Source organism: Amborella trichopoda, chromosome 1, assembly GCF_054954075.1.
Source record: "Amborella trichopoda isolate Santa Cruz 75 chromosome 1, AtrichopodaSantaCruz75HAP2 v2.0, whole genome shotgun sequence".
NCBI classification, from domain to species: Eukaryota; Viridiplantae; Streptophyta; class Magnoliopsida; order Amborellales; family Amborellaceae; genus Amborella; species Amborella trichopoda.
Window position 1 is genome coordinate 8,311,090 of NC_142336.1, and position 12,883 is coordinate 8,323,972.

At 33.8% G+C, this 12,883-nt stretch overlaps 1 protein-coding gene across 3 annotated transcripts; it reads left to right on the forward strand.

The window, feature by feature from the left end:
- Window positions 1-4,082: 4,082 nt before the first annotated feature.
- On the forward strand, window positions 4,083-12,371 carry LOC18442850 (ubiquitin-conjugating enzyme E2 5). 3 transcript variants are annotated; one of them, XM_020672655.2, is made up of 9 exons: window positions 4,083-4,112; window positions 4,228-4,291; window positions 4,445-4,493; window positions 5,064-5,143; window positions 9,838-9,952; window positions 10,441-10,493; window positions 10,647-10,775; window positions 11,601-11,767; window positions 11,878-12,371. In XM_020672655.2, exons 3-8 carry the CDS (start codon window positions 4,450-4,452, stop codon window positions 11,732-11,734), a joined length of 555 nt encoding a protein of 184 aa, XP_020528314.1. In that variant the 5' UTR covers window positions 4,083-4,112; window positions 4,228-4,291; window positions 4,445-4,449; the 3' UTR covers window positions 11,735-11,767; window positions 11,878-12,371. The 3 variants fall into 3 exon arrangements, with proteins under 3 accessions (XP_020528314.1, XP_011626507.1, XP_088716484.1); XM_011628205.3 differs by having other exon boundaries at window positions 11,601-12,371; XM_088860358.1 differs by having other exon boundaries at window positions 4,083-4,291; window positions 11,601-12,371.
- Window positions 12,372-12,883: the final 512 nt, after the last annotated feature.

The window sequence follows — 12,883 nt, forward strand, 5'->3', positions numbered from 1 at the left end:
ATTATGGGTTACAAAAAACCAAAAAATTCGATCATGGATTACAAAAAAAAAAAAACAATTCGATCATGGATTACAAAAAAATCGATCAAGTATTACAAAAAAATCTATCATGGATTACAAAAAAAAAAAAAAAAAAAAAAAAAAAAAAAAAAAAAAAAAAAAAAAAAAATTCCTTACGGGACTCGCCGATTCACTATACAGAATCGTCCGGATCTCTCTAGAACCGGACGATTTCCGATTTTTTAGGCGATCCGATCCCCTTTTCACGATTTCCGAGTCGAACCGGGCGAGTCCGGTTCGACTCGGCGTTTTTTAAAACACTGGCTAAAACCAATTTTTTCAACGTCTAATTCCTCTTTATACATATTGCCACCAACTCCTCCATACATATTTGAGTTGGGCTCGCCATACATGCTCGAGTTGGGCCTGCTATGCATGTCTGAGCTAGGCCCACCATGCATGCCCATGTCATAACCACTAGGCATTCTAAACTTGCGTTTCCTCTGGTATGTTCATGTAACTCATTCTTATGGCCATCTCCAAGTCATTATTATATTGCTCTTTTAGATCATTCTCGCTTGATGGCGTATATAAACTAGATATCTCCTCATCCATCCTCTGCTTTACAATTTTTTTACCTTTGGTAGCCTTGATAAATGCCGTCATCTGCTTTCTTACTTTATTAGAGACACTATTCCACGCAGAAACATCTCCCTTAACCCGCACCAAATATTGCTTGAACCTATGTACGCCACTACTAATTACTCTTTGGCAATAATTACAAATAATTTTGTCTTTTTTGTTGGGATAAAGTCTGACCCCATGTTACCATGTAGGGTCTTCGGCAGATCTTGCCATAGTTCAAATTTAAAATGTAAAAGATTAAAAATTAACCTGACAGTTCAACATGAAAAATAATCACCATGTGTAGTGACAATATGTAGGGGTAGTTCATGAAGTTATATTTGTTGTTAATGCAAAATACTTCTATTAACAAAAATAGCTTATATCAGCCACTACATATAGAACAATAAATTTACATTGCTATAGTATCAATAAAAAATATATTTACAATGGTATAATAATTCACAATGCCAATACATATGGACTTGTCACAAATCTTCATTTCGACAAACATGAATTAGTTCCTATGAGAAAAAAAAAATATTTATGCAACATTATAGATAAAAAAAGTCTATATAAGTCACACTTAGAATCAAGAAAAAAATTACATTAATATAGTCATCCATAATGCCACTACACGTATATTTGACACAAAAAACATTCACAATGCCATAAATAAAAATTACAATGATATAGTCGGCACAATCCCAACTCGATTGAAATGATCACAAATAGTCGTACATCTCAATTACAAATATGCAAGATAATATATAATAAAAAATGTAACCTCCAAACATGGCTACAACTCAATTATCAAAAACATACATTTTTTGCATTAAAAATTTAATAATAAAATTGAAAATTACAAGATAATATAATTATCATACATGCCACGATTTTTTTACAATGATATTCACTTTAATTCATCATGATAATACAGTTTAACAATATGTATTTTTTGCATTAAAAATTTTAAAAATTAAAAATACATTTGTAATGCCAAACTGCATTAAAAATATAATACAGTTTAATAGCATGTATTTGTTAATGCATTTTTTTGCATTAATAACAAATTAAAAAATACAGTTTTACATTAAAAATATAATAACATACCACTATTTTTTTACAATGATATTCACTTTAATTCCTCATGATAATACAGTTTAACAACATGTATTTTTTGCATTAAAAATACATTTTTAATGCAAAACTGCATTAAAAATATAATACAGTTTAATAACATGTATTTGTCAATGTATTTTTTTGCATTAACAACAAATTAAAAAATACAGTTTTGTATTAAAAATATAATAACATGCCACGATTTTCTTACAATGATATTCGCTTTAATTCCTCATGATAATACAATTTAACAACATGTATTTTTTGAATTAAAAAATTAAAAAATTAAAAAATACATTTTTAATGCAAAACTGCATTAAAAATATAATACAGTTTAACAACATGTATTTGTTAATGTATTTTTTTGCATTAATAACAAATTAAAAAATACAGTTTTGCATTAAAAATATAATAGCATTTATTTTTTTGCATAAATAATCTATCAACATGCAATTTTTTGAACTTTAATAATAAAAATTAAAAATATTGTTTAGATCCTCATGATAATCAAAAACAATTTTTTGAAAATCACGATTTCTCAAAAAAATTGATCATGAATAATAATAAAAAAAATGCAGTTCTTCACAAACCAACCTAACATCAGTCGTTCTAACTAAAAAATCCGCCTCAAATCAAATAAATTACATCAATTGAATACATGTTTTGATAAACAACACTATAAGGAATCAAAGCCCTATAATATTAACACATTATTATTAAAATATTAAATAAAATCGATTGAATTGAGGGAAAAAAAAAAAACGCAGTTCTTCACAGACATCAGTCATTCAATCTCAAAAATCAAGCGCAAATTGAATAAATCAGATAAAATTGAATACATGTGATGATAAACAACACTATAACGAATCAAAACCCTATAAATTCAACACATTATTTGCAAAATATTATTGAAATTGAGAGAAAGGCGGAAAAAAAAAAAAACTCAGTCCATTTTGTTTCATAGACATCAGTGTTTTTTTCTCAAAAATCCAACTCAAATTGAATAAATATAATCAAATTGAATACATGCGATGATAAACAACACTACAACGAATCAAAAGCCTATAATTTAATACATGATTTGTAAAATATTGACTGAATTTGATCGCATGGCGGAAAAAAAAAAAAAAACACATAGTTCTTACCTGTTCTTCGTGCACCTGTGCCTTCAAATTCAAAATTGATATGTATTCCTCCAAAATAATCACAAATTATAAACGAAAACTTCTGACCAACACTCTTACGATCAATCACCCTGAAATTTTACAAAAAATGATGCCTTCTTTCGCTTGAAATCAGTGAAATGGCGGAAACCCTAAAACTCACTCTTCGATCCATAAATTTTTGATAGAAAATGTTTCTTTTTAATTCATTGTATTGACTGAAATGGATCAGAAATTTGAATTAAAGCCTGCAAGATTCGTTCATAAGGCTGAAAAAGGTGAAAATTAATAACAAAATGACAAAAAAAATGAAATCCCATTAAGAACACTGTGCAGCCCGTGTTTTTGTGTGTGATTCGGTTTAACTCGCGATTCACTATTGGGAATCACCCGGTTCTCTCTGGACACGGGCGATTCCCGATTTATTCGTGAAAACTGCTCGGTATCAGACGATTCTCGAGGCGAACCAGACGAGTCTGGTTCGACTCGACGATTTTTTAAACCATGCTCTATACAATAAGTTCACGACCATACTTGAATTGCATCGAATTACTCTACATCCATGACCACCGATGAATTTTTTTTTATATTATACAAAACCATTTACATTTACTACAAGGAAGTTATGATTACTTATAATTATCCGTTATGAATTATGAAATCCGATAGCATGGACGTCCTATAAAAGTTCAAAAATTCATTCTTAAATTTTGAGGTCAATCAACTAAATGCATTCATCCAATTTTCACTTCCAATGGTTAAGATTGTACGATTGTACGGAAAGTAAATGATTTTATTATATATTTTCCCATAAAAAACTTTCCACTCGACCCTCACCCGTAACAACCATGCATCATCCATGGCGACCCATACATGTGCTTGATAATAGACATGACAACATAATGTTAACATACATAAGTAAAAATAGACGTAATCTGATGAGTGGCTTTTTTTCTCTCTCTTTTCACCTGGCACAAAGAGGCTAATATATATGAGATTTACAGGCGCCCATCAATTGTAGAGAGAGAAGACAGAGGAAGAGAGAGAGGGATTGAGATAGTGAAGAAAAGGTTACAGTCTATTTAGCTCTCTCCGATTACCCCCTTTTGTAGCCACCCTAAGTACTCCGAAATTCACTGCTTTTTGTTCAAGATCTAGCCCCTTCGTTTTATGACCCTTTCTCCTTCTTTTCACCTCCTTTACGTAATCTTTCTCTCTCTATTTTATATTGAAAGAGAACCTTACCACCCCACTTCTTGTTCTTTCTCTCTCTCTATCTCTTATCTATTTTTGACCTCTTATCTCTTTTCTATCTCAGTATCAACTTCTCTGAAGGGAATTTTGAGTTGGGTTTGCTTATCTTCTGGATCTCTACTGAGAAGGTCAGTTGGGTCCTTTAATTTATCATGTTGGGTCTGATTTTTCTTTTCTTTGGTTTCAAGTTTATCATTTTTTTTATTGTATTGGGTACGTCTATTTGCCCAATCATACATATGTTTCTTTTATTCGATTTTTTTTTTCTTTTTGAAACGCAGGAATCATGTCTTCTCCGAGCAAGAGGAGGGAGATGGATGTTATGAAGCTGTGAGTTATTCTTTATTCTATTTATCTATTTATTTATTTATTTTCCAGTGCCTTCTTTTTAATTTTCTTTTTGTGAATCTTTGGTTGATTAATCATAAAAATGGAATATTTTTCTGATGCAGCAGTGTGTACTCTGAATCTTGCGCATGTTTTGCATTTTTGCATTTCTTTCTGAGTTAATTTTTTCTGTGTTTTTGCAGTTCATATTTGCATTTTGCATGTCTTTCTGAGTTAATTTTTTGGTTAATATTTGCATTTCGTTTTTCTTTTTTCGTTTTGTTTTGTGTATTTTGTTTAGTTCAGGTATTGGCACATCTACCTAATTGCATCATCAAGATACTATATGTAATACTCATATGGCCTTCTTGTTTTCTTTATATATAATAATCTGTTTTTTGTGAAATATTTGTGTCCATAACATTGGTATTTTCCGTGAGAGTGGCTGTGTGTGTGTGTGCAGGACATAAGTTGCTTTGTGACACTTTTTTCATTTCTTAACTTGACTTGGGCAATGTTTAATCCTTGTTTCCTTTGTTTAATTCTTTTTCATTTTTATGCTTTTTGGTACAGGATGATGAGTGATTACAAAGTGGAGATGATCAATGATGGCATGCATGAATTCAATGTGGAATTTAATGGCCCCAACGAAAGTATGATTCTTTTCCTATACTTCTTCTTTTGCCGACTACTGAGGTTTGTGATTACAAATATTTCCAGTTTGTAATTGTCAATTCATGTACATCGATTATCAAATCATTATTTGGTATTAGTGGTAAACGAGCACAGTGAGATACTTTCCTTGCTATTATACTTTCGTAAATAGTACATGTAGAACATTAGTCATCCATTTAACCTGCTTTTTGTTTTATCTTGAATGCTTGCGGTAGATTTAGAGATCCTTATGGTATAATTGTTTCAGAAATTTTTTTTGCTCTATTACAGTGTTGATTACTTTAATCACGATTGCTTGCCTCATTGATTGGAAGGACCCTTGCAAATGTTTGTCTTAATGATTTCTTTTCTATCGATTTGGTCTTGGTCTTGCATGGTTTTGGTCTTGGGCTTGGGCTTGAATGGTTAAGGTGTTGACTATTGCAACTCCATGTCCCAAGTTCAAATCCTACCTCTAAACTAGCTGAAGAGTAACATGTTATCCATATTGATGACCCTTTTTCAGTTGAGATCAGCTGTTCTTGAAAGTTACCATTCACATGCCTCTTCATTTTTTCTCCTTTTAAGATTGGGAAGTAAATGTGGGTCATTAAATGTGGGCTTACCAGGGGGTTACCCATCTTGGTACCAGTATTTAACCAAAAATGGTTGACATTGGAGTTTTGGGGATTTTACTGGACTGTCTATTGAATATGGATTTCATCTTATTTAAAAAAACAACTCTTGTAACTTTAGTAACCTAAATTATGATAGTTCTCCAAATTGTCAACGTCTGTACTTCTACATATCATGTGGTTCCTGTTTGTTCTGGATGCACTACATCTCTCTTCAATGACTTCACATTTGTCCCTAGTTACCTGCTTTTTTAAAGATCTGAATTTGAAGTTTCCGAAATTGGATCTTATTAAAGAATCAATCCATCACGTTGTGTAACCATGATGCTTATGAATGATGGAAAAAGTGTTCTACGTTTGTTATCATAGTTTGTATCTCAAGTTTTTTTTTGTTTTTAATCTTTTAAAACCTAAAATGAAATAGAATATGAATGAATCTACTTTGAGTTTTACCTTGAATCAAGCTAGAAAGGGACCTGGTCGAGTCTTCTCTGGTTTTTGAACTATGTCTATAGTTATAGATGGCAAAATGTGTTGGAGCAGGAAAATGGCCATGAAGATAATGTTTGGTCCTTAAAATGAGTTCCAAGGGCCTATTTTTTGAAGTCAATGAAAGGATTTAAAGATTTGTGTTTGATGCATGGCACATAGGTAGGCCTTTGACATTCTATTATTGATGTTTTGGATCTCTCTTCTACATTAATACTGTGAATATACCTGCTTATTCGTATGACCTCATGTAAAGAAGTTTTCAGAAACAACAAACTAGGCTGATAGTTCCAGTCTCAGATGGGTTATATCCCTTGTAGATTGCCTTTATAATGATGTTATGTTTTGTCATTTCAGGGAACGTTTCTGCTGATTTATTGGTCCTACCTTTGGAAATTCTAGGATGCACTTATAACTGTTTAGTGTAAAGATAGTTGATATGAGTGATGATGCCAGATACCTTTGACCTTGTCACAGTAACTTCTTTGTTACATGCATTTTTGTTGGTAATCCAAGTCTAATTGGCTTTAGAGTACTTGTCAACTGCTATATCTTTGGATCAAGGTCCATTGCACTGCACCCAATCATGGTCAAGATCTTTTAGGCAATTCCATGCCAATGTGGTCTTAATATTTATGCCTGATTCATGTTTGTTCTTTTTCTGACCTTTCCTTTAGTTATTTTATCTATCGTGAAAAGGAAATGGGATGACTTTATGCAAAAATAAAACTAGTCCCGTTAACTACTGGCATATCAACAAGAAACGGCATCTTGTATGGCTTTGGGTGCTACTTGAGATTGGCGGGTTTTGTTGTTGTACCAGAAACTAAGAATGTTTAGCAATTCAAAATATTGAGTTGGTTGAGGCCTGTTTATCCTAATTGCCTAAGTGGTTGAGATTGTAGGTTTATCGCTCATGGATGCAAGCGCTTGTGAAGAACTTCGCAATTCAATATGCTGAATCTAGGATGGTAAATGGAACGAAAGAGACAATATATCTGGAGCTTAATGTGTAATTAGAAAAGCTTTAACTGAAATTAGAATTGGTATTTGGGTAAATGTAGTTGATGGTTGTCGATGCTGTTTTTGGGTTGTCAAATGGTATGATGAGGTTTTCCAAATTTTATTTCCTAGGTATGGAAAGTTATTAGGAATCTAGACATAGAGGTTTTTTTTGTTATTTGGAGTTGGTGGTGTGAGCTAGATGCGCCCCTCTCAGTCGAGAACTAGTTTAAGGAGGTGATGATATTGTTCAAGTTTGTCCGTTAGACTTGTGTATAGAGGCCATGAGGCTGAGGTGATGGAGGAATTTGATTTGTGTAGTGTGATTCTCACATAAAGGAGGATGAGGAGAGTTGTTCAATTCCAATATCTCTGCTATTGGCCTTATACTGTTGCTCCAGCTATTTTTTCGTCTTTTTGTTAGCTATGAGCAATTATGTTCCTCTAAATCTTCTCATTTTCGAAGAAAAATGTTAAGTGGGTTCCACTAGCCAAATGAGGTGTAGGAGCCCTGTTGCCCATGGTTGATCTCATTTCTCTCTTCCTCGCAAACCTTTATAAATAAACCAAAACCCACATTCACATTCAAATACTTTATAAGATAAAATTACTGCGATTTTTGGTCAAACATTTCCTTAGGAATATTTCTACAATACTGTTGATCATCAACGAATTTGAGTCTTTTAATTCATAATGTATAAATATTACCCTTGATTTATGGTATTAAGAAGCCGACCCCAATTAATTGGTAAAGGCTAAAATTATTACCCTTGATTTTAACATCTCATTTTTATTTCCTATAAATGTTTATGAGTGACTTAAGTTGGTTATGAGTTTAGTCCAGCATCCATGGGTCCATTGTTGTAAGGCACCCTTTCTCTATAACCGTCCAAGTTCAAGGCACAATGTGACCTTTATAGCTTCCGTGAGCTCTTTACTCCTTAAGTTTATGACTTCCTATTGTTTCTCTTTTTCTTTCCTTGTCATTTAGTGAAGATGGGAAGATTAGCCAGCAAACATCTTTACTGAGCTTGTTGACAAGGGGACATTTGGGTATATCTGGGCACCACTGATATTCATCCATCAACATAAGGGGTTATAGTCGTATCGCAGGAACAGTTTCAACTTGTAGTTTGGAAGAAATGGTATGGCTCGTATGATCATTTCTACAGTATCAAAGGGAGTGATCATAATCATTTCAATTGGTTGGACAGTGATGTGGGGAAGTGCGTCCCACCAAACTTGTCTTCATTCCAAGTTTACAGTTGACTTTTGCCAATCAATGTCCAACGCATTGATGGGCAGTCATAACCCTATCACAATACTGTGGAAATGATGTATTTGTAATAGCATGCAGATCCTTTGTATTTTTACCAAGCCTATTGGCAAGAGCGGATTGGCTATATATTGATGAAGTTGTAGGAGACGGTTGATCGAGCATCAACTTAAGGGGCAGTGATGCAGTGTTATAGTTATAATGAATGGACAGTTGTAATTTGTAGTTTACATGTGTTTTTTTCCTGTAATATATATCTGCCTATATCCTATAAGGATAATTTAGTCTTTTTCCTTTATTCTCTGATTTTTTGTGGTTACTCATGCCCAAAAGGTTATTGAGTCCACACCACTAACTTTAAGGTTAATGCACAGTACATACATCACAACCCATCTCCAATTTTACTTCAAATACTCCTATTTATCAAATAAAAAAAATGATGACCGACCTGATAAGAGAACCACTAAAAAAATGATCAACCTGGTTAGGGAAGAGATAAGCAGTGGATGCTTATATGGTCATGTGGTAATGTGACCATGTGTTAAGTTTTCTGTTGGTTTAGTTAATGGGTGCAGTTGGCATACATATGCATCTGTAGCTGTAGAGGTAAGGTGCACCTTCAAATTTTATCATGGTATATAATTTTGATGTAAAATGTTTTTAGGATTATCTCAAAATCTATTTTTTATATCTAATTATAAAATTTTAAATTTCAAAAATAGATCTATAAACATATGAAAATCTTGAAAATGGACGGTGTAGATAATATGTTGTAAAATGCACTATTTCTGAGACTTAAAATCTCTTTATTTTTCATGGTCATACATCTCGATGTCGAGATGATCAATCAAAGGGTTTTTCAAAATTAAAGCTACCTTTTCCGATGGATTTTTGAGGTGCATCCGTGTTTCTACATTATAAGGTTGCATCCTTATATAAACTTCTTCCTTAGTTAATTAGGGAGGGCTAACCTTCAAGTGTAGATATCACACAAGTTTTCGAAATGGAGGCTTTGAAGTTTGAACCACTGTTCCTTCTTTGAAAATGCATGTTTTATATGATATTCTATTGACTATCCCTCAGCCTCAGGGTATTTGCTGGTAGTTGTGTTATTCTAAGGCATGAGGACTTATTATGTGATAGAAGATTACAAAGTGAAAGATGACATCTTTTATAGGTTTCCGTACATAGAGATGTGTGCTTAACTTTTCCAATTTGGAGGAAATATCTTTCAGGCTCTCAAATACTTGGATTCTATGTGCACTAGATTCATGAATTATGGTTCTTTCAGGCCTTTATGAAGGTGGAGTATGGAAGGTTCGAGTTGAGTTGCCTGATGCATACCCTTACAAGTCTCCATCCATTGGTTTCCTGAACAAGATTTTTCACCCCAATGTCGATGAACTGTGAGCTCCACTTAAATTCTTTTCTGGAGGATGCATGGGAAACTTTATGATGATACCTCTTTCTTGTTTTCTTATGATTGATTTTTCTATATTTTCTGTTGATAACCGATAATGAGCACCTTTTGTCAAAAGAATCGAACTTTTCTATTTCACTAAACTGATAAAACTATGTATTTCAAAAGTAAGCAGATGCACTTCTATAAATGGTCAAAACTCCCTTTATTATTTTGAAAATGGCAGTTCACACAACCAGTGCCAAGAGTATTTTGTATGGCTGTACCATCCACCCAATAATTTAGTTGATGTCCACTTATTTATTTGGAAAGATGGTTAACATTCCAAATTCTTCTGAAATTCATTAGTTGAAGTGGTTCCGATTTTATGTTTGGTGATGTTACTTTTCCAAAGTGACATTTTTTTTTCTTTTTGCCCCAATAATTGGCTCTCTGTTTTTGCTAGTAGTCACTCTTTTCTTATGTGGATTACAGATCTGGTTCTGTATGCCTGGACGTCATCAATCAAACCTGGAGCCCAATGTTCGGTAAACTTTAGAACATTGCATTGACACATGTCTTCCGCAAAATCGTGTTTTCCTCTCTCTCTCTCTCTCACGTGCATGCGCGCACGCACGCACTCACAAGCCCCAGATAGTAGCAGTTATATCTTCATCATGGTGTTCATTATGTGTTTACAGATCTTCTGAATGTATTTGAAGTATTCCTGCCACAGCTATTACTGTACCCAAATCCCACAGATCCATTGAATGGTGATGCAGCTTCTTTAATGATGAGGGACAGGCAGCAATATGAGCAAAAAGTGAAAGGTAAGAAGATTTCATTTGCATATTCATTTCTTTTGAGAAGACATATAATAACCAAATAGATGGTATAACAAATCTAGAGTGGTCTTCTCCCTCGATTTCCGTGGGTTAGCAGAAGAGGGATATTTTGCATAATGATAAACACTTCGGTCAACACATTGAAAGACGACCATTTCTAGTTTCCTCACTACATCAAGAATTATGTGGACAAACTATAGAGTGGTGTGTTCTCTCCATTTCCTTGTGTTGATGGATGGTAAGCAATCTCTCTTATGTTTCATGCTAAGAGTTTTAAAGTTGAACTCTGAAAAAGGTAGAGCCATTTCCAATTTCTAGTACTTGTTGGAAATCTCACGAGACATGAAAATGCTAGATAGTAATGTCCATGGGTTGATCGATCTTTGATCTCTCTTATGTTGCATGGTAGGTGTTTCAAATACTATCAAAAGACATTTTTCCTTTTAGAATATTATATAATAGCAAGAAACTTCTGAGGTTTATGAAAATTAGTTATCTGGCCTCTTCAATCCCATAGGTTGATAGAAGGGAGATGTCGCTCATGTTGCATGTTAATGATAGAAAATTAGATGTGTCAGTCATTTCCATTGTCCATAATTAAACAAAATCTGGATAAATGTATTAAAACTGGAGGATGATCGCCCACTTTTTCCATACGGAAATATTAGAGGTGTGAAATGCTAGAGACTGGCGCCCCTCCCTTTGTCTCGATTTGGAACAAGGGGAATGGAATTCATGTTGCATATGTCCTTTTGGGACATAGAAGAACAATTTTCGTGTCTTACTGTTCTTTTTGGTGGAAATTATCAGAGTATTGCGAACGTTATGCTAAGAGAGAGAACATCTCCAATGCTGCTGAGGAGAGCAGTGATGAGGAAATAAGCGAAGGTGACGATGGGGAGTCGAGCGAAGAGGAAGAAGTAGCTGGGCATGCAGACCCTTGATAGGTGCTCCAATGGAGTCCCACTGTCTCATGTGTATGTCTTGCATCAAATCAAACTCCATGCTTTTCATTTGCTTATTTTCTTTACTTCCTTTATCCTTCGATTAAATTTGTGTGCATTAATTGATTGCGCGCACCCAACAGGAAAAAAGCAAGGGAAAAAGTAGAAAAAACGTCAGGTTTGTCACTATGTGACCAGGAACTAGACTTAATATCTTTGTTACTAAATGATCAGGGTAGTTTTTTGAGGGGAAAGTATCCTATACATATAGTATTCATGGTATGCCATACAGAAAGGGCCATTAATTGACATCAAGATGAGTACGGTTCCTCGCCTGGGTGGTATTCAAACAGCAGTTCATCTCTAACAGTCGATGGCCCTGTGTGTGTGGTATATACTCTACAGGCTTTCCATAGCTTACTTTTGATTGTACATGGTACTTGTATCCTTTTCCTTCTGTGTTTCAGCCTTGACATGGGCAGTTATGGAAAGATTTAAAACGAAACCTTGTTACTTACGCATAATTTGTTTCTGAGGCCAAAGAAAAAAGAAATATATTGCCAGGGGGATAGTGTGACCTAAAACTTTCTTGTATCATATTTGATGCAATCTTAGATCAATGTCAATTTGAGTTCAAGATTCCCCTTATTCGATTTGTCCAAATCGACTTTGCTCTGGATTTTGATATGGGACCTTTTGAGCTCTGAATTCTATTGGGGTTTATTTTTATTACTCATGAATAGGGGTGTCTCAACTTGAGATGTATATTCCAATGTAAATGTAAAGGGATGTACCATCTGTGAAATGTAGTATTTTTTGTTTATATTTTCGCCATTCTATCTAATACAAGGGCACTTTATAGAAATGAGTTAAGCATGTAACATTAGGTATGTATTAAATACAAAAACGCATCTTAAAATCACATCTATTTGACCTGATGTCCAATTATTCTCAACATGTGGGATGAGTCCCACTAAAACACAGATTTTGTCTGTTCAAACCCATCAAGAAAAAGTACATAAAAAAAGAAGCTAGCCGTCCAACAAAACTGGGAGAACATTTAAAAGCCCAAGTGTTCGCCGTGGATGGAAGCATATTCTAAACTTATTTCAAAATTATTTCAGGTATTATCCACTTCAAGCAAATTGT